This window comes from Chaetodon auriga, chromosome 4, assembly GCF_051107435.1.
Source record: "Chaetodon auriga isolate fChaAug3 chromosome 4, fChaAug3.hap1, whole genome shotgun sequence".
NCBI classification, from domain to species: Eukaryota; Metazoa; Chordata; class Actinopteri; order Chaetodontiformes; family Chaetodontidae; genus Chaetodon; species Chaetodon auriga.
The window spans coordinates 9,160,395-9,182,500 of NC_135077.1; the positions used below are offsets into that span (position 1 = coordinate 9,160,395).

General features: G+C 43.1%; 1 protein-coding gene across 2 annotated transcripts in view; it reads left to right on the top strand.

The window, feature by feature from the left end:
* The first annotated feature begins 340 nt into the window (after positions 1-340).
* The window catches only part of pax5 (paired box 5), a 48,738-nt gene continuing 26,972 nt past the window's right edge, over positions 341-22,106 (top strand). For both annotated transcript variants that reach the window (XM_076728447.1, XM_076728448.1), the window contains exons 1-4: positions 341-459; positions 15,710-15,875; positions 19,138-19,335; positions 20,062-20,126. In XM_076728447.1, coding sequence (XP_076584562.1) covers positions 414-459; positions 15,710-15,875; positions 19,138-19,335; positions 20,062-20,126 — 475 coding nt within the window. In that variant the 5' untranslated portion in view covers positions 341-413. The remainder of the gene's footprint in view (positions 460-15,709; positions 15,876-19,137; positions 19,336-20,061; positions 20,127-22,106) is intronic.

Genomic DNA, 22,106 nt, shown 5'->3' on the forward strand with positions numbered 1-22,106 from the left:
CGCATGGCACTTGTGTGTGTGCGAGCTTGTGCAGGAAAAGGACAGGACATGAGCGCACATTGAGAGAGCGGCTCTTTTACTCGGCGTGATCATTTCACGCTTCCCCCCGAAGCCTTTTTTCCACCTAAAGCGTTTAGTTGCAGCTGACTGAGCACTTGCAGGGAGTGCAATAGGGAGCGGAAGGGTCGAATTATTTTAACCTACAACTCGCCCCAAAAGTACTGTAGGACGAAGAGAGAGAGAGAGAGAGAGAGAGAGAGAGAGAGAGAGAGAGAGAGAGAGAGTAGTGCCAGAGAGGGTGAGGGAGGAGAGGGAGAGAGAGGGGAAGAGAGGGAGAGGGGGACACTGGAAAAAGTTTTTGTTCTTTTTCTTTTTTCTCCCTTCATCGCCTCCCCCTGTTCTAACCGGCTAACATGGACCAGGGGCCCAAGAGTCCTGCACTGCGGCTGGGGAGAGCAGGTAGGGTCGCACCGGCTCAAGCTTAATTTCACTTCTACGAAGAGCTGAACTTATCTTTTAAAACAGTGAAACTGATCTTTTTCTTTGTCTGATTTTTTTTTCCTTATGCGAAACTTTTAATTAGAAGTTGTGGAGGTTATTGGTGGAAATGTAAGTTATCAGAAATGCTTCATTTTTAAACTTTTGTGTGGCTTCCAGAGTTAATGCAAGTATCACAAAGTTTTCTGAAGTAACCCTGTACGACATATAGCAAAGGCTGGAACCTTAACTTATTTTTAGTTGCCAACACAATAAGCGAAAGGTTTTCTCTTTAAGTGTCTGACTTTTGTAAGCCAGTGATAAAACTTTTGAAGTCAGGATGACTAGTTTGTACTCTGGTACGAGAAATCAACTTGTTGCTGTTTAAGATTTAGATTTTTTGGTCTTTTAAAATGTGATTTTGATGTCAGGAATGGTTTTGTTTAATCTTTTTTTTTTTTTTTTTTGGCACTGTATGCTCGTAGAGAAACAGAAGTAACTGAAGTTGTTGGTTGGTATCACATTCTGCGCCCACGTGTTGGTCCGGGTTCATTTATACCTAGATTGGTCCTTATAATAAAAAAAAGCAAAGTGCTGGATTTGTATGAGTGTGGTGGAGGGTTGGTGTTTGTGTGGCACAGGGATGCAGGGATACACAATTACGCACGCACAGATTTGTTCATATATAGTTAATTGCGCCTCAGTCAACTTTCTTAATATGTTGTGAGGGCTGTGGCCATGTTAGGTCACAAGCAATGAAATCTCAGTTTCTTGTGTTCTGTGGACCAAAAGTTGCAGGCCGGTTCAGTCTTCAGTAACTCTGAAGGACTCTGGGCTTGACTCTTCCCTGTGTGTCTCCATTACTTAATTCAACAGGTTCATCTCCTATAGGCCTATTCACAAAACAGCGGGGTCTGGTACAGCAATGGATCACGCCATCGACCTTGTTATGGCACCCAATGGATATCACATCATTTCATATTGCTGCCCGCTGCGTTTGCATTGATAAAACGTCGTTTGTCATTAAGAAACGGTGGGCAGGTGATCCTGTCTGAAAGGGCACTGTGCTTCGTGGAAATGCTTTTCTCCAGAAAAGCAGAAATGTGCTTTAGGGATGTCCCTGCTTGACTGTTACAAATAATATGGTAATACATGCATAGTGGATGTTTAAGACAGTTATGAAACGTGTTTTTTGGGGGGTACAGCCTGCATTTATTGTTGTTTTTTCATCTTCATCTTCACAATATTGTAACAAGGACGTGTGCTCCAATTCCGACATGTTGTCTCGTATAGGAACACATCAGCTTATGCCTGGCCTGCTATGGGAATTGGTCATCAAAGAATGCCTGGGTCTGTAAGACAAATAATGCCCCCTTTGCAGTCTTTTGTGGAGTGGGCCTTACCCCTGATAAACGGTGAAAGCGATGGGATTTGTAGCCTTTTAACCACTGAGGAAATCAGAGTTTAAAGGAGGCCCTCCCCTGTTGGCGTGTAAAGTCTTTAGGGCCCAGGGCCTGTACCTACAGCCTCTCCATTTCCTCTCACTTTAAAATACGTGCTTGGGGTACAAAGGAGATGCTGCGAGAATGAACACGGATCTAATGAGACCAACTCTCCTCCCGCCCTGTAGGTTGGCCGTGCGTAAAAATGCGCAGGCCGATTCTTTCCAATAAGCGGAGCCGCCATTTAAGCCAGTCTGACCATGAGTGGGGCAGTGGGTCTGACGTTAAATGATTATTTTACTGAGAAAAATTAGGCACAGATCACTTATATGTTCCTTATCTGTGATCCCTTCTAACTCACGCCTTCCAAAAATGTGCCATCTTCATGGTGACAATAAAAACCACACATGGGCAAAAGTGGATTCTCTGACTCTAAAGTCTGGTCAGATTCTCAGTGAGAGACTCGTTTTCCAGTTTTGGGCCATACATACTGTGTCGCCTTCAACCGACCCGTTTTATGTATGCGTTCCTGTAGCTTAATGACCAAACGGTATGAATTGCTCGCAACAGACTTCCTGACTATTTAGGTTTAATGCGTTATTTTTTCGAAAAGAATATTTGGTCCTCCACTTAAAAGTCGTTGCCAAAACGTTTACTAAACAGACAGCAGTGGCCGTGTTAAGGCTGTGTTTGTGATACTGCGGAAACCAAGAAAAAAAGGTGCGATAGAGAGATACGGAGGACCGAGGAGAGTAAGAGGGGAGGGAGGGGAGAGAGACGGAGAGAGGTGACCTCACATGGCATAGCCTACTTTCGTTTTGACCTCAAGTGCTCCATCATAACCCTGAACAAGCTCTGGATGTTATGGCCAGCAGGGCCTCCGTCTGACAGATGACAGACTGGTCTTTACTTGCATTATCATCGAGCCAAACGATTACAAATAGGTTCATTTGATCAGGCCTGTGAGCGGGAGAAAGCAGCGAGCGCGGTACACCTGCTCGGCACGCAGTCGAGTTCCAGCTCGGGAAGTCCAAGACGGTTCACTCTCCAGTCCATATATTTTATTTATTAGTTATGACTTTTATATTTTATAAGCAAATGAAAACTTAAGAAGAGATACGGGAGCTTTCTCATTATGTTTACAGTCAGCAGGCGTGTAATAAACGAGCTGGTGGAGTTAACATGCGCTATTAATTTTTCATTGCTTTTTCGTTTCGAGGCTCGGGCGCAAAAAGCAAAACAGCCGAAGCTTTCATGGTGGATGGAGGGAAGGGAAAGGAAGGGAAGGAGAGAAAGAGGGAACACTTAGACGACAGCGTTTCCTCCAATTTGCCTCCAAATGATTATCACAACTCAACCACATTCTTACTAATGTTTTTAAAAAGTACACACACCCTCTTCCTCCCCCTCCTCCCCCCTCCCATCGTCCCATTTCCAAGGTAATGAAATATGGTAATGGATTTGGACCCCCGGATTAAAGTCGTCCTACCCTGATGGAAGTTTTCTCCAAATTTTCAACCCTAAAGCAACAACAATTTGTATACATGATTGATTGTGTTTGGATTTTTTAATTGCGTATGTATTTAATTTGCAAATCGGAGAGACAAGGGCGACGGCTGCAATTTACTTCTGTGGGGAGAAAAGCGCTCGTGTCTATATCTCAATAAATAAAAACTGGCTGTGGCTGCAGAAGGAGAACGAGAACAATGAAAACCAACCAAGAAAATGTACCAAAAATTAGATCATTATTCTTTTTCCTTTGGAGTCCTTGTTTGGAGACCTCAAGAGCCAAATACTCGAGTCTGTCAGTGCAAAAAATATTTATATATTCATCTGGAAAAGGAGAGAAATACAAAAAACAGCAATTGTAAATGTAAGAATCTATATTTTGTAACGTGCATTAAGAAAAATAACAAACAGCCAATAGATTTGACAGGTAGCAGAGTATTTTCTCTGAGTACTGTCTGCTATAGTTATTGTCATTGTCTAAATCCGGCTGCTTTTGCTCATTTCGTTCATATGTGGCCTAAATTGCAGGCCCAGGTCTTTGGTGCACGATCCAAGTCTAAATGTCCAACTTTCAATTTTTCAGCTGCATTCTGGTCCATTTTTGTTTCTGTCTTCCTCTTTTTTCGTGATAAAAAGAAGACAAAAAACAAGACAAAAAACAAAAATCGATGTGATGCTGCCTGTCAGATTTGTATGAGGCCCCTAATTCATGAATACTCAGTAAAGAGATGTGAAATATGAATGAGGATTAGTGTGAATGTTTCAGGGTGTACTTTACTGTCAGTGGATTAAAGAGCAGGGACGTGGAATCAATGAAGATTCATGAAACCATATTTAGTGTTGAGCATAGAGCAGGTTATTCACAGGGATCCCATACTGTGTATTAATATGCTTCCACGTAGGCCCGGATACATTTTGGCCCAGTTCAGGGCCCCGTTGGACTGCTCTGAACACTCTTAAGTTCAAGTGTGTTGATAATAAAGTTCCTGTTGGCCTTGTATTTGCGCTTGTGTGGATCTGAGTGCACGCGCGTGCGCGTACGGGCATATTGCCCAAGGTTGAACGCCCCCTCGTGGTTCGTCCTGTAAACAGGCCCACCAAAAGAGGCTCCGACAGAGAGCAAAACCCATAGAAAACCCCCAAGTTTCCACTTTCCGACATGCGTTTGGACACAAAACAACGACTGAAATGAGAAGAAATATGTTCGTCTTAATGATTTCAGTCTGAGTGTGTGAGCGCGCTCCAGTTTACTTGTCTGGGGGGTAGGAGCGCGCGCCCTGACAGGAGGCTAGAAACCAATAATTCAAAGCAAGAAATGAAAAATAATATCATACACTGACCTTTTCAGGATCAGATTCATTGCCTTAAGGTGCATCAAGCCTCTAAGTCTTTAGAGGATAAACCTGAAAACTGGGAAGAATAAGGTAAAGATTGTTGTTTTTGTTGTTATTGTTGTTCAATAGTGCGTCGCTGTAATTACCGGCTTCCTAAATAATTTTATAGGTGGAATGTTTAACGATGCTGTTGTAAGAATCGCATGATTATGTATCTCCTGCACAGCTGCGAATCTGTGTCCAATCTAAGGCGTGCAGTATAAACACAGTGGAGCTGAAATGATTAAATGTCTAGAAACAGGAAGAAGGGAAATAACACTTTTTAATTTGGCTCATGCTTTAGGCTATTTGTGTGGTTAATATTACAGGGGCGAGGCTTAGATATGCCCCCACAAATCAGGTGGGACGATCATGTAATGAATCCCTCTCTCTTTCAGGCTGGAGTGTAAATGCGGAGTTCGCCAACTGCATTTCATTAAAACAACAAATAAATAAATAAAAAACACATCCATGATCAATTAGGTAATGAGTGGGAATGCATGTTTCATATGTTTCCTCTCAATTCTCCCCCAGCTAAAAATTTATAACATTGTGTTGTAGTAAAGAAATTATGCAGAGCCAATTGCTTTCATAACACTTGACAGCTTTCGCTCCTGTAGGCCTGCAAAGATGGTTTTTGAAGGAAATATTCGCCCAGACGTTTTTCCCTGAAATGATGTAGGCCCATGAAATCGGCCCCTTTTCCGGTTATGTATTCTTCTTCTTTTTTTTTTTTTTTACCTGTTGTTTCCCCTCAAACATAGACATTTGCTGAGTTCCTGAGCATTCCCTCATTTATAAAGCCTTGCTGCAACTAAGCCTCATTTTTAGTAATACTCAGTTAATTAGCCATTTAATATTGACATGAATAAATTGAGCGCAAATGGGTATAAAGGCATTAAGTTTTTTACTTCGTTAATTGAAATTAAATATACGATCATCTACTCCCCGAGCCCTGCGTCGCTTCACCGGGCCTCGTCATTGGCGGACGGACAATACATGCGGGGCGTCATTGGCCCATGGGATTCGTACGAGCCAATCAACGCACTCCCCCGCCCGATTCTATCTGGGGTTGGCGGTGACGCGAAGGCAGCGCTCGTGTTGTGATTGGCCCGATCCGCTGTGAGTGACGGGCAGCTGGCCGGCGCGTGTGGGTTAGGGTTCCAGGGGGTTGGGAGCGCGGGCGCTGTCCGCACGAGAGCAGGTCCTGAAACGCGGCGTGCGCCACCGTGGACGCTGGGCGCAGACAGCTTTCCGCTGTATAGTTAGAGAAGCCTGTTTATGTACATATTTACATCACAACCTTTGGCGATTTCTGGCGCGACCGCGGAGAAAAATACCTTGTGAATTTGGACAGGACTGTTTTCATTTTTCGACACGCAGAAATGCGTCTCCAAACTCACACATAAACCGAGAGTCCAGCAGCTCCGAGTGTGCAGTGAGTCCTGGTCAAGACAGAGGGAGGAAGAGACAGAGTGACCAAGAGCAGGATAACAACTCTCACATCAGCCTCAGCAGCTTTTACTCAGACCAGAGTGCTGTTTTTTCCCTGCTGATATTCTTTTTTTTCTTTTCTTTTTTTTTTTTTGTGCACGGTGGATATGAGACTTCAAGATGTGAGCCCTCCTCCGCTCTCACTCGCTTTGCTGATGGGAAATTACCAAGTGTTAATGTGAAAGCAACTGCTGAGGACCATTTGTGACAAGAAGAAATGCGCAGCAAATAACCTGGAAGAAAGAAAAAAAAAACCGTGGATCTGTAAAGAATATTTTTATTTTTCCAACTGGGGTTTGTTTTTTGTTTTTGTTTTTTGTTTTTTTGTTTTTCTTTTTCGAAATATTTCAACAGACTGAAAAGAGAAAGTTAAGCCCCCATCGGTGAAGTCGCAGTTCAGGGGTCACGGCCAGCGGACCGAGAAGGAGAGAAAGGGAGGGAGCTTACTTCGTTTGCGCTCCTTATTTTTTTAGTTTTGCTAAGTTTGAATCTGTTTTTCATGGACTGAGACGACTCGTTCGTGACGAGCAGCTGAAGGAATGAGCGCCACTGCTGTCGTTTACCTCCTCTGGTTTTGGAGACGCCAGGACAGATCCGGTGTGGTGTCCCGTCCCCATGAGGAGGGAGCGCGACTCTGATTCAGATTTTTGACGCCATTTCTCTCTCCCTTTCCACCCGAAAACCTCCCATTTTCTATATTTTTAATTATTATTATTATTTTTTGTTAATTTCGAGTCGAAGTACAACTTGTGTCACATTGTCAGCTAAGTAAAAAAAAAGTTCTTAAATTAAGAAGAAGAAAAAAAACCTCCTGTCTTTGAGGGGAACTGGTACCCTTTTCCATCACCTGGAGGTCACAGGCTGTCAGTAAAGTGGCCGACTGAAGCGGGGCGTCCGGTGGCATTTTTGAACCCCCTCACATCGTATCTGGGCCCTCCAGCCACGATGGAGATTCACTGTAAGCACGACCCGTTTGCTGCAATGCACAGTAAGTTTACATGCTTTTATTTTCCCCCATCTGCATGATCCCATCTGCCTCAACTGACACAACCCCCCACATCGCCAACACACAATAACAGCAGCAGGAGTAACATCATTTCCAGGTGCACCGCACACTGCAAAAATAAATAAATAAATAAATAAATAAAAATCTTTAGTGTGTCCTAAAGTCTATTACCATTATTATTTATTTATTTTTTTCCCACAATGAAATGTCATTAAAAAGTCTCCTGAAATAACACGAGCACTTCGCGAACGGAAACGAGCTTTTTGCAAATAAGCTTTTGATACTGAGCTAATTTGCCTGAATTTAAGATATTTAGAAAAAAAAAAAAAAAAAAAAAAACCGTCTCCAAACAGCCTTTGCAAATTTGTTGTGCAAGTGAATTATCGTTTCCCATGCAAGCACATATTTTTCTCAATCTAAATTCTCCTCTTAATGACTTGTCAGAAGATGGATATTTTTTGCAGTGTTTGAAATCTAGATATATGCAAAAGTTTAGGCCCAAATTATTTAATTGTAGTCGTTTCTTCCTCGTCGGTGAATTTGCTATTCGTCTTCCACTTGATTTTGTATGCCTTGTCTCTTGCTGTAATTGGCTAAATTGGGCACGAGACGTAGAGGTGAAGTTTTTGTATGTGTGTGTGGGTTTTTTTTTTCTTTTCTTTTTTTTTTTTTTTCAATTGCGTTGAATGCATTGTAATCCAGGCAGCGCACATTTTGTTGTATGTGTTGGTGGTGGTGAAGGGAAGAGGAGGTGCAGGGGTCGGGGTCGGGGTCGGGGGTGGGGTGGGTAACAAAGCATGACTAAAAGCTGAACTTGATCCACAAACAGTCACAGTGTTTTCTGCACATAACCAGGTTAGACAGACACACACTGCACTCACAGGTGCAGCGCAGGTCTGCTCAGGTCTTAGAATAATAACAAGGTGAGACTCCGTTGATCCCCTGCAGGGAAATTCTCCTTTCGCTGCCCAGCAGGTCACACAGGTTCGGCCTCACAGCAGGCAGCAGTGTCTTGCCCAAGGACACTTCAGCAGTGCAAGGTGCTTGGGGACACGCCACATGAATGCGGGATACAACTTGTTCACTCAGTCGTGACATGGCGGGCACTGCTTTGTTTTTTCAGTCCGCGTTCCCTCCCCAAAAAAGTAGTTCCCTCCCCTTCAGATGGAACTTATTTGACACAAGCGTCATGGCAAGTGCTAATATCTGTAATAAGTGACAAAATAAGATATGCGTTTTTTCATATTCTTTTAGTCTTTGAGCACAAAAAGCCCCTCCAACAAAGAAACAAACAAGCAAACACAATAGGCTCCATTGCCCAGCTAACTAAAGCCCTACTTTCAGTTTAGGAAATTAATATATAATATTTTAATCATAATCAGCTCCAAAGATTGGCTGTGATGAAGACCCAAATAATAGAAAATAATTAAATTAAGAGCTTCGCCTGTATTTTCAACAAGCTCAATGAATAGAAGTTGTTAAAATGATTTTAATAGGTTACAATATTCGGTGGCTCCGTATGTAACGTTTTTCCTCTATTTTCCCGAAACGCTCAACAAAGCGTCCTGAAGGCATTTCGGCGTGTAATAGATTATGCATTATATACTTAACTGCAGTTTAGTCCCGCAGAGGGCCCGTGTTATGTGACTGACAGAGGTTCCCACGGTGCGTTATCCTGCAGGATTAAAAAAAAGCTGCACACACACACACACACACACACACACACACACACACACACACACACACACACACACACACGCAAAAAAAAAAAAACTAGAACGAATCATGTTTCCTCTTCCCTGCCGTTTCACCAAAGCCAATGATCCGCGGTGCTGACGGTAACAGCGGAGCTAAAGTTATATATGTCAAAGTCCGGAGACGCTTTAAAACGATTACACCTAAAAAATGTCAAAGGTAGAGAGAGAGAGGATGGAATGAATCGACTGTGACGCGTGGAAATGCTGTTGGGCGAGCGTGCATGTGCGCTCTGCACCTCGGTGCGTGTGTGTGCGCGCGCGCTCCTGTGTATGTGACTGTGCACTATGTGTGTAACACTTAAAATCACGCTGAAATAGCCTGAAGTCCACAACGTTGGGACTCTTCGTTGCATGTGTCTGTTGGGGAGTTATGATTGTAAAGTATATTACAAAACAGCGTGCACTCTGAGTGTCAGTGTGTGTGTGTGTGTGTGTGTGTGTGTAGTTGCATCCAAGTGTTTGTTTTTTCAGTAAAAATCGCTTTCGCCTATAAAGTTACTTGATTAACTGAATCAAGAGAAAGAAAGATAAGTAAATATTTCCTATCATTCCTGAGGCGCCTTCACCACTTGGTTCTAAGTTCACCACCTTTGAGCGGGTTTGGCACCATGAGCAGCAACATATAGCAGTGGTGTTTTAAAAATCCATACCAGGTAATTGTGATGATAATGAGCTGAATTTCATAATCATGTATTGTGATGGTAATGGTGGCATGCTGAATATTAAGTAGGCGAGGCTGTGGCCTACCTTTGGTGATCGACTCATGAGTTTGCCTACGGAAAAAGGAAAAGGGCAAAAATAGATAAAGAGTGGAAAAGCAGCTAAAAAAGGACATTTCCTACATGAAAATACATTGATCTTATTTGACTCAAACTTTATCCCGATCTCTGTCCACGAAAAAAAAGAAAAAAAAGGAAAGGAAATAAACAGCAATTAAAGGTTTTTGAGGCATGCATGTCTTCTTTTTTAATCAAATCACACTTTTTCTTACGGGAATCTCCAGGAAACAGACTTCTTTGGATATAAGATAACAATTTATAAATCTAACCGTTTATTAATAAGACCCCCTGAGTCACTCTGCCCGACAAAATATTAATTATTCCACCTTTCATGAGCAAAATAACACAACACGTCCAAAACGCCTGCCTGGCACATCTCACAGATCTATTCACTGTTTGCTGAAGGAAATTTGCTTCATCTGTATTCTCGGGGGCAACTTTCCAAACAGGTTTTCAGCCAAAAGTAATTTCTAGTTCCCTTTTTTCAAGAGGGAGAGAGAGAGAGAGAGAGAGAGAGAGAGAGAGAGAGAGAGGAGAGAGAGAGAAGAGAGAGGTGGCGTTGTGCTGCGATTTCTCTTTTGCTTTATTTTTGAGTCGTCAGGCCGTGACGAGGCAGATGAGAGAGAGATGAGAGAGAGACCCAGAGAGAGAGAGGGAGAGAGAGAGAGAGAGAGAGACATAGAGGAATGTAGCAGGAGGAGAGAGACAGAGAGCCTAATGGACCTTATTTTCTGGATGGGGGAGCTCAAATATATTCTGCTTTATCTCTGTATTTTTTCCTCCCGGAAACAGTGAATCAATCAAACATTTAAGGAGCTGCTGGGCTCTTAAGTCAGCTCCTATAAAGGGTAAATAAATAAAATACAACAGGGATGCATAATGACCCCTGGTCCCCTGGCTGTGTCTGTCCCTTTCTGATTCTGTGTCTCTGGGATGAAAACGAAGCTGCTCGCCTCTGCCAACACTTTACCCCCTCTAGAGACTGTAGCTTCAGCTTTTTATAGAAAGACCTTTAAAACCCAAGAGCCCTAATTTGGCAAAAAATCTTTGTACCTAATTTGCAATGAAACCACCCCGAGCCGGCCGGTGTAGATTGAATTTCTGGGAGGAAGTGGTTAATTTGTTTGGTCAGTGTGATGAATTACTGGACCTCCGTCACTTAACTCACACAGCTGTGCGGGAACATCGCTCCTTTATTCTTCTGTTTCCACTGTTTTTCAGGCATCTGTCCAAAAGAAATGGAAGAGACCCCTCAGAATGCAAGGTCATTTCATAGGTGTTTTCCTGTTTAAATGCTAAAAACTGCAAGATCAAATTTCTTGCACTACCTTATGCCTTAGCTATGGAAAAACGTGGCATACACTCTTTAAAATGCAACTTATTTGGAGAATTATGCCACAGTGGCCGATAAACAAATGCCTTCATAGAAAGCGTAAGTTATTGCGTTTGTCCCTATCAGTATTTATAGGCTTGGAAAATAAAATTTAAACACATAATCCCCATAACCTACCCCAAGAATGGTGAGAGTCTGAACGTCTAATGCCAACAGTAAATACACAGATAAGTGAATAAATAGTTATCAGGCGGTTTTTGTAGGTCACAAGTCATTCCTCTCCATCTCTTTACAAAGCAAGGCGTATTTCATGCCCTGGCCCAGATAGGAAGGGTGAAAGGAACCATTTCATTTACTCTTATCTGAGAAAGAGGGAGAGTGAGGGGGAGAGAGGGGGAGACGGTCTTCTCTGCAGATACCTGTGGTGAGGAGGACGTAGCACAGTATGCTTCTATAAACCACTCTGCAAAAACTGTGCTTTTATTCGGCGAGAGGTTTCAGGACATAATAATAAAGAGAGAAGCAATGAATAATGCCTCCGCACAACTATACAAAACATTCACAGAGAGCGAGAGAGTGTGTGAAGGACTGGAAAATGTCCATGTAGGTCAGCAGGGTCGCTCTGGTTTTGAGGAATTTGTGTGTGTGTGTGTGTTTTCTCTCCGTGTCTCAGCACCCAGTGGGACGTTACACTGACGATTTCCAGTAAAATGACAGATATCAGTGACAGTGAATCAGTGGATTACTCTTTTTTTTAGTTCAAGTAAGATAAATGCACATAAAAATTACAAAGGTGGGTTCAAGGGCATGCAGGTGGGTTGGGATTAAGGAGCTGACCACCAACTGGCAACATCCCTGGTTCAAGTTCAGTCGGGGACCTTTATTGCATTTCACACCCCGTCTTTGCTCCCCAGTGGAGTTCAGCAGTGGCTGAGCTGTGGTTCCCAGTATCTCCACTGAATTGAGGACCCATGGACAGAGGGTGTAGTATGATTTGAGAGCTGTGATTTTGGGCCATGCATGTAAATACGATTGACTCTCCACCCTGCGCTGGCCCAGGAGAGCAGAGTGCATCAAAAACCACCAGCAGGCTCACACACAGGGAAGCCAACAAATCATCATAACACGTGGGACAGCGAGTTCGTCGTTCTTACAGATCTCTGTCTCGTGTTATTTCAAACAACAGACAGAAAACAGCTTCCAGGATGCATGCCGCAAAGCCAGTTCACCAAGCTGAAACTATTAGGTTTTTCCCAATTCCCAATGAATGAGCCTCCGCATTCAAAAGCAACTGTGTGCCACGTATGATATTATTGCATTGCTGCATCAGACATACCAAACACCTCGCGAATTATGAGCATATATCACTTAAAAAACATGTAGTACCTCAGAACAAATGTTCCTGCTGGGCAGAATCACAGTTGATTATTAAAGGGGTGAGATTTAATATTGCATATAGATAAAATTAGATGACCTGTGTGAGAGAGATTTTAAAAAGCAGCAGCAGAGGTCCTGACAAAAGTGCTGGACCCTACACGTCCCATAATACAAAAGTGTCTGCGTTAGACCCTCCAAACCTGAAAAACGTCCACTTCTTTCAAACTCCTCGATCGCAGCTTGCAAAGTAGGGTTTCTGTAATTTGTAAAGTTCAAACACAACCAGAGATAATTTTCTCAGAGCTTGACCGAAGCTCCTCTAGAGATTCAAAAGACATCATAAAGCTGGTTTTCTAAGCTTGGTAATGCCCCCTGTATGTGCCCTCAGCGCACCTGTCCCATCACGGCCGTGTCAACACAAAACCGAAAAATGAAAACACATAGTCATAAATTTCGTGGGCTGCTCCTTTAATTGAACAGGTTTGGTGATAAATGCTTTTGATGCAGCTGATGCAATTATGTTGTCTTTTAAAGTTCATGCTGGTTGTCACATTTCATGCCATTTAGACTTTGAGCCTTGGCCTAGCGCCCCTTTCACGGACGTTGCATAGAAATGACTCTGTCTGTATATTGCTGTCTTTTGTAAAGAAGCGATTGCTTTTCAAATCGTGCTGTCTGCAGCAGGCATCTGCATAATGAAGCCTCTTCTATCTCAAAGAATAAAGTAGTAAGGAAGAGAGTGACCATCAGTCGTTTGGAAATAGCTTTTGTTTGATTCCGCAGAAAGACTCTCTCTCTCTCTCTCTCTCTCTCTCTCTCTCTCTCTCTCTCTCTCTCTCTCTCTCTCTCTCGACTTCATATTTCTGTATTTACCCTCCATGTGTGGATCTATTTATATTTGAGCTGAATGAGGCTGTGTGTGTGTTTCTTTATTTTATGCTGATGGGGGGAAGAAGAGGACAGGGCGACAGGTTCAGGGGACAGCTTTGTGTTTAAGGGGGTATCCCTGCTGGGGTAATGTGTTTAAAATCTATTACCCCCACAGCCAGGATTAGTGTGTGTGAGTGTGTGTGTGTGTTTCCCCTAAAGACGTAATCACTATGGTAATACAAAAACCAGTGGATTATGTGGTAGAAAAAAAATCTGGTTGATTTATACGCTGCCTTTGGTGATATATATATATAGTGTTACTGTATTGCCTGTGCTGTGTGTTCTTTTCTGTATAACTTTATATGTTGTTTTCACTCTGTACTGTTTGTTTCTGTGCTGTTTTTTTTTTTTTTTTTTTTTTTTTGCTCTTATCTGCCAAGGGACTACACATGCAAATTAGTGTGAAGCTATAATCTAACACAGTGCATCAAATAGTGACATTTATGTTTGAGCTATACACTGCCTCTTTTAACTAAATTACATTTAAAAATGCATCACACACACACACACACACACACACACACACACACACACACTGTAGGGGAGCATGAGAGAGAGTGTTCTCCTACTTTCTCATTCCTACATACTGTACCTCACTCCTGCTGACTGCACTGGCTGGCAGTGGTTCGCACTGATCATTCTCACACCAAGAGGTGCCACCTGACCTGGCTTAGCTGGTTAAAGCCTTTCAATGCAGTGAAAGTTTGCAAAGGTGCGACTGTGTTTGTCTCCATTGCACGCTGGGAAAGGCTCCCGGACAGAAAGTTAATTGCCAGTAAGTTTGGTTATTGACTTATTGCCTCAGTCATTTTTATGCCAAATTTCTCTCGTTTCAACCTTCCATGATAGTAAACTGAACGTCTTTGCATTTTGGGCTCTTGGTCAGACAAAACAAGTGCTTTGAAGATGTCACCTTGGGACATTTTTAGTTATTTTTTGACTTACACACGAGATACAAACCATATCCCTATAACTCAACCTGCTTGGTTAGACTTTCCTCCAATTTACACCCATTTTCTCCTCATCGTCCGGGCTCCTTTACTTCTGCTGTTTAAATCCGTCTATCAAAAATCCAAGTTTGAACTGACATGTCGCTATAGTTTTCTCTGTCGTATGGTTACAACAGTAGAAGCATAGTAAAGCATTAAAAGAGTGAATAACAAGGTTTAGCTTCTGTTCTGCCCTCGTCTTTTCTCATGTATACCAGTCTTATTCTGTTTCATTCATTTCCTGTTCTACTTTCATCCCTCGGGGGGAAATATTAGTGGTATCTTTCCGTATGGGGCCCGGGCCAGGCATTGGTCAATAATTAATTGAAATCCCTTCATTTACTTAAGATCTAGGCTTACTCTGCCCTGGGTGAAAATGGGCAAAGTTTGCACTTTGGAATAGTCAGATTGGTACTATTATGCTGAGCCAGAGAAATCAGATGTATTCAAGATAGTAAATTAGCTCCAATCAGAAGATGTCAGAAAAACAGCTGTGGGATCCTACAGCTGTGCTCAAGTTAATATTTCCTAACCAAATCTCATAAACAATAATCATATGTACGCACACAAAGCAGCTCCAGTAACTAAAGAAGCGATTTCTTATACATGCAGTAAATATTTCCAGTGTTTGTGAGCGATTCGAGCGAGCTGACATGCTCAGATTTTCACTGAGGAAACAGTTTTGCCAAGTGTTGACCCACAGAAACAAGCTGTTAACGGCACACACACGACACGGTGTTTCTGTTGAAGCCTTGGTGAGCAGATATTCGCTAACTTTTGTCTTTCACCAGACAAGCGACATCCATGAGTGTGACAACATTACTAAAGCAGAGCAAATAAGATAAAATGTAGATGCTTTAATCATCATATTACAATGTTGGAGCTTTTGGAAAATGCAAATCTGATCAATGACCAGTGATGTTTATGTCAAAATTATCAAAACATGGCTGTCTGAGCAGCCCTTCAACAAGGTCTTTTAACTCCACCTGTTTCATTGGAGCAGTTCTGTAGTCAGCGATGGCGACTCTTGTGTGTCACTGTGTTTATTTTTGTTGGTCCCTAAAATTCTTGTCTCATCATTCCCTCGATTGATCACTCCCGTTTGAATAAGTTTATCTTTGATTCATTCCATTGGCTGTAACCTAATTAAATTTCTCAATGGCTGATGAGCTAGGTGGCCATAATATTCCTCTCTCCCTCGCTCATCCCTGACCTTCTTTTCATTCATTTCTCTCTCCCGTAGGACATGGCGGAGTGAACCAGCTCGGAGGTGTGTTTGTAAACGGCAGGCCCCTCCCAGATGTAGTGCGACAGCGAATAGTAGAACTCGCCCACCAAGGGGTTCGGCCCTGCGACATCTCACGCCAGCTGCGAGTCAGCCATGGATGTGTCAGCAAGATACTGGGCAGGTAAGAGGCACACAAGCACCCATGACCACATGGCGACGAGTGTTTTACACCCCGTGAGGCTGCGGCACGCTTCGGACAGTCGACTCAAGTGCATGAAAATATCTTAGTGTTTTGTTGTCAGGAGAAATGAACACACACAAGCTGGTTCTGTGTTGGTTAAGCACGTGTCAAACTGAAGCTCCTGTAAGGTCACACTCATTTAGTGCCTATTCTGCCATTTCTTGTATTCCTGCAGCAGGCACAGGCTGCAGTTTTCAGGACTGTCTTCCTTCATCTTTGCTTGTCTTATTTCTCTATCTGTTGTTCCTCCCTCTGTTCTCTCCCCTTTCCACCTTCCTCTCCCATCTCCGTATCCTATATTTCTCGTCCGACCCCTCTCAATATTTCTGTGTCTCTCCTCAACCCCCTTTTGGTTCTCTCTGCCCATCTCTCTCTCTCTCTCTCTCTCTCTCTCTCTCTCTCTCTCTCTCTCTCTCTCTGCCTTTTTCAAAGCTAAATTCAAGAGTAAATCCCTGCTCGTTCAGTCCCCCAGAGAAGAAAGGGGCACAAAAGGGAAAAGATTCATCACTTTTTGGAATTAGCATCAAAATGAAAGTGGCACCATATTTCTGCACCACCCCACCCCACCCCCCCACCCCCAAAAAAAGAAGAAGACGGTGGGAGAATGGGAGAAAGACAAGAACAAGGAACACAATCAAAAGGGGAAAGGCGTGTTAAGGAAGAAGAGTGCAGGAAAAAGAAAAAAGAAAAATGAGAGAGAGAGACCATTTGAGGGGACGGAGGGGAAGGATTAGCTACAGCGACCCTCAGCTATATCAAAAAAATATGTTGCTCATTGTTCTCCCTTGCCTCTCTTTCTCTCTCTCTCTTTCTGTCGTTCTCTCACTACCTCTCTCTCTCTCCCCTGTCCTGGCCGTTCAACTCACTGAAGCGTTACCGTGAGGGGGGAGGAGAGGGGATCGAGGGATGGAAGGAGGGAGGGAGGGTTGTTTTATCCTCTCCTTTCTGTCTCTCTGGTGCCAGCAGAACAAAAACACCAACTCTACCACTCTGAGTGTGTGTGTGTGTGTGTGTGTGTGTGTATTGGCTCATCGTTGCGCGGATATCAATAACCATGCTTGTTTATTCACCAATGATTCAGCTGTGAATAATTTAAATAGTTTTCCATTTGGAAATAGATTGTTTTTCCTTTTAGCTGTGTTTATAGTCCAGCTGTGAGCAGTCAGAATGTGCAACACACCCACATTTTCTCACACACACACACACACACACACACACACACACACACAAAAAGAAAGACAAGGAAACGCACATTTACAGGAACACACATCTTCACGGAAGGGATTACTCTACCGTACAGCGGTGGAGAGAGAGGGAGAGCAGCAGGTTTAAGACTGACTGACAGCTTGCATCCACACACAGCATCCCCCCTTTTTCTGCAAGCTGTGTAGCACATTTGCTGTCCTCCCACCCCCTGCCCCCATGCCCCTTCTGCATGCAAATACATTCATGAAATAGCCATGGTGGACACGAAACGCCTGAATCTGTGAGTGTGTATGTTTGTATTAGTGTGTGTGTGTGTGTGTCAGTGCCACCGTCTTCCTACCTCTGCGCCACAATGTGAAATTACCAACGAAAAACAACAGCCAGCCCGAGTCAGACATCATAAACATTTTTGTCGTTGCTGACATTGTTATCCGCAGTTTATTCTAATGACTGCCACATTACAAACGAGTGGCAGTGAGGATTTTATTTCACCTGAATTCAATCCACCGACTCCCACTGAGAGCAGCGAGGAGTTTAGGTCAGTTTCATATGTAGTAAGTCCAGGGAGCCAAAACCTACTGATGGGACTGCAACATACTGAGACATACTGTTATTGTTAAGGGGTTAATACTTTGATGCCATTGATCATTCAATTATGCGATGCAGTAATGTTAATTTCCAGGTGTATAGTCTATGTAGAGTACCAGGTGTAAACAATCTGCTCTCACTCTTCCGCCCAGATGAAGACGTGAAGTTGAAACCGTTTCAGGATTGAACCAATATGGTCGGCTGAATAAAGCTTTGAATAGAAGTTTTTGCAAAGGATACCACAACAGCACCATAAAACATTGCAAAATCAATCTAGGGACTGTACTTTGAAAGAGTTATCGGTTGCTGTAATTATTTCTAACGTCCATACTGCCCTTGAACTGATTCCTCGCAAATGTAAGAAGTGGCTGATTAAACCCACAGAGTTTCAGAATGACCAAACTAGACTCATATTGGACTTCAACAAGTATAATGACTGTGGATTTTGCATCTCATCAATCGACATCACTTTGTTAGCATAAAGGGGAAGAACATTAACAGCCCACGATGGCAAGTGAGAACTGTTTTAACCAATCATTACTTAAGAAATGAGACATGAGGCATCTTTTATCAAGATCAAGGGCAAACAGAGGAGGAGGGCAAGGCACAGGTCAGAGGAACGGGAAGTGTTTCTTGAAGACAGCCAGAGAGAAGCTCCAACAGCAGTGGGAAGGTCAGGAGAAAGACCTGAGTGGAACAATATCCAAATCGCCACAAGAAGGGATGAACTAAAGGGACATTTTCATTAAGCCAGTTCTCTGGACTCCAGTTTGTAACTGCTGAGTTCAGCGATGAAGCAGAACTCAGAGTAATTACGTCATAGATCTGATGCTGTCACCAAAGTTGTCTCGTCCATCATGATGTGATTTCAGTTCCATTTTTCAGCTATAAAAGGTAAAGAAGGAAGGAAAATCAATCATCCTGAAAGAATCTAAACGATGAGGCAGGTGACAGCCTGTACTTTTATTTTCTTCAGTTCCCGTCAAAAGACCAAAACCAACAAAGACTTAATTGTTCAAACAGGTATTCTCCTTAGCTAAAGCCTGATATACTATATTTCTATTTGCAATAGAGCTCCACTGTTGTCCAAAAAAACCCATAAGTGAGCCACACGGTTACACATGTTAAATGTTAAAATAAGAGCACGGATGTCAGATCAATTGATCAGGTCACAGTCACCCACAGGCCCTGAATGTATAAACTATAATCTGATTATACTTGGGTCGTTTAGATTTCATATTTTTAATTTCAAGGTAATATTTGACACACCCCGGTGAACTGGAAGCAGTGTCAGATTAAAATCTGAATGCACAGATTTAACCTTCCAACAGCTGTTACTCAACACCTACAGCCTCATTGTGTTGTCCATTACGACCAACACCAGCATCTTCTGTGCTTTGATTGGCAGGTACTATGAAACGGGCAGTATCCGCCCCGGGGTAATCGGGGGATCCAAACCAAAGGTTGCTACTCCCAAAGTGGTCGACAAGATCGCAGATTACAAACGCCAAAACCCCACCATGTTTGCCTGGGAGATCCGGGACAGGCTCCTGGCAGAGAGAGTGTGTGACAACGACAGCGTCCCCAGTGTCAGCTCCATCAACAGGTACAGTCTGTGTGATCTGTGTGTGTGTTGGAGTATCAACTTATAGCAACAGGTACTGAGTGAAGGTAGAGCGCAGAGCAATATAATACCGTGTGTTTCGTGTGTGTGTGTGTGTGTGTCTGTGTGTGTGTCGGGGGGCGGAAAAGAGAATGGCAAAGAGGCCCCAGTCTCCATATGTATGAAGTGGCTGCAGCTCAGTGGTTCAACACGATGGTACAATGACAACCCTTTCCCCTGAGCATAGAGGCAGAGAAAAGGAGGGATGGTGAAATAAGAGAGAGAAGGAGTGAGCAAAAGAGGCAGACAAAGGGGAAGGAAGGTGTGTGAGAGTAAGGAAAGAAAGAGACACAAAAGGAAAGGAAAGAAAGGAAAAGGAAGGAAAGGAAATGAGAAGATAGGAGAGGAGAGGAAAAGGGGAGGAAAGGAAAAGAAAGAGGAAGAAAAGGGCTTGCATGAGCAGTCAAGCAGGAAGTGTGAGGCCCCTCTGCCATGTCAGCCTGCCTCAGCCACTTCACACACTCGCACACACAAACACACACACACACACACAGAGTTTTGCTCCCACGATGGTCATGTTCTCTCTGTCACTCATCCTCTCTCTCTCTCTCTCTCTCTCTCTCTCTCTCTCTCTCTCTCTCTCCATCCCACTCATACACACACACACACACACACACACACACAAACGACCACTTCACACACACTAATATCTCCTCTCTCCTCCTGCAGGATCATTCGGACAAAGGTTCAGCAGCCGCCTGGCCAAACAGGCTCAGTGTCGGCTCACAACTTAGGTAGGTCGCAGCTATAAAATCCTGTTTCCAACTGTCAAAGCAAATTTTACAGCAGAGACGTTTTTGTGCGAATCTCTCAGGAGCGGAGCCCGTGTGCCGTGTGTGGAACAACGAAACCTATTGAAATTCTGGACCTTAGCTTACAGAGAAAACACGGTGTGAAGTGTTTGGTGCCAGGTCTTCGCTTGAATGCTTAATCAAGATGTCCCAAAATGAAGAGTTCAGAATTACAGTTAGTTAATGGGATGTAGTTCCTGTTTTGTCCAGTTTCTGCTTAATAAGAACGTTTACTCGACAATAAGAACATTTAGGTTTTGTCAGATTAGGTTAGTGTGTTTGCTGAACTGAGGGTTTGATTGCTGATTATTGTGGAGTTTAAATAAAGGGGGGATAACATGCATCAAAGCCAGTTCAGCCAGGCTCAAACCGGGGATGCAGTAACAGCATATAGTCATCGTCTTAAACTCCATAAATTCCTAAATTTTAGCAAGATGACATTGAAGTTACATTACTCATGAATGCATGGATGTTTCAGGCAGTTATGTTCATGAATTCTATCTTGCAGCATGCCTTCGCTTTCAATTGAGCAAAATTTGCAACTGTCCCTTTAGGGGCTACAACATATTCATTGTGTGTCAGTTGGTTTGTAGCAATCTAATTATTTGTACATTATTTTGGCAATCAGCAACACTAAATCACATATGATAAAGGCCTGAAAGCAGGTCCTTCATTATTACTCGTCCTGTCTACTGTACCTGGTGGCTCTGTGCCAAAATGCACAAGGTGTGCCAATACCTAAAGTGACCACAAACAGGGGTCCGCAGCTAATCTTTGGCCCTTTATTTTACCAACATCAAGTGGAGCGCCGAGGACATTTGAGTAAATCAGCAAAAACACGTAGTCTCACATGTGATTTTGACCTTCGGATGAGTGAAATTGATATTCTTCATCATAAAGTGATGCTGTACACAATTATGGATGTCAGTAATTCTGAACAGCTCTGAAAATCTGCAGATAATAAGGTTCTTAATAAAAGCCCCTCATTACTCTGTCTATTAAAGCTACATTTTAAAGTAAATAAACTTAAAGCCCACCGCCTGTCCTCCTCCAGATTAACAAGGTTTGGGTGTTCATTTGTCATTTTTAATCATGTTACAGACTAAAGCGATATATCTATTACCGCTATGACTGAAACATTATTTCCTTTTATTCGATGAATATCTCAGAGTACAAATAAATATGAGCGCCTGTCTCTCTCCCTCTCTATCTCTTCCACACTTTGCCCTGCAGTGGATTGTGTTTCGGTGTCGCTCATATCTTCATAATCGCACGTTGTCTATTAATCTAAATTAATTTCACACACATTGCTCCCTGACTCCTGCCATTTACACACATTCAACAGACACGCACACCTAGATGCACCCAGACACGCACACACAGACACACACACACACACACACGTGTGCGCACACACACTGCACGCTTACAGATTACACAGATAAATGGGTCCCACTCCCAGGCAGAAAATTGAACATTTGGATTTGCAGAATAAAAGCGTTACGTTCTGATAAAAAAAAAGAGTGGAAAGAAAGAGAAAGGAAAATCAGATAATTGAAGTGCTAAATCAAGTGATGGGAAAAGGAGGGATATGCATTCATTATACTCTCCTTGTCGTTAGCAGAGTAACGGCTGGAAGGGACGTTGATCGTCTGGTTTATCGTTTTTTGTTTTTTTTATTCCCTTTTCGGTCTTGTCTCTCTGTATTTGAGGGGTCTGCTGGGAGAGGGGATTAGGATGTCTGTCTCCACACCTTTCTGTCCCTCCTGGGATACCATACTGTCACTCAACCACACGTCCGCTTACAGGGGCACAGATAAGGGACCAAGGAATCAGTGACTGTATGTTTTGGTGTGTGCGTGTGTTTGCGTGTGTGTCGGGAGGTTGCAGAATCTGTGTGTGTGTGTGTGTGTGTGTGTCACT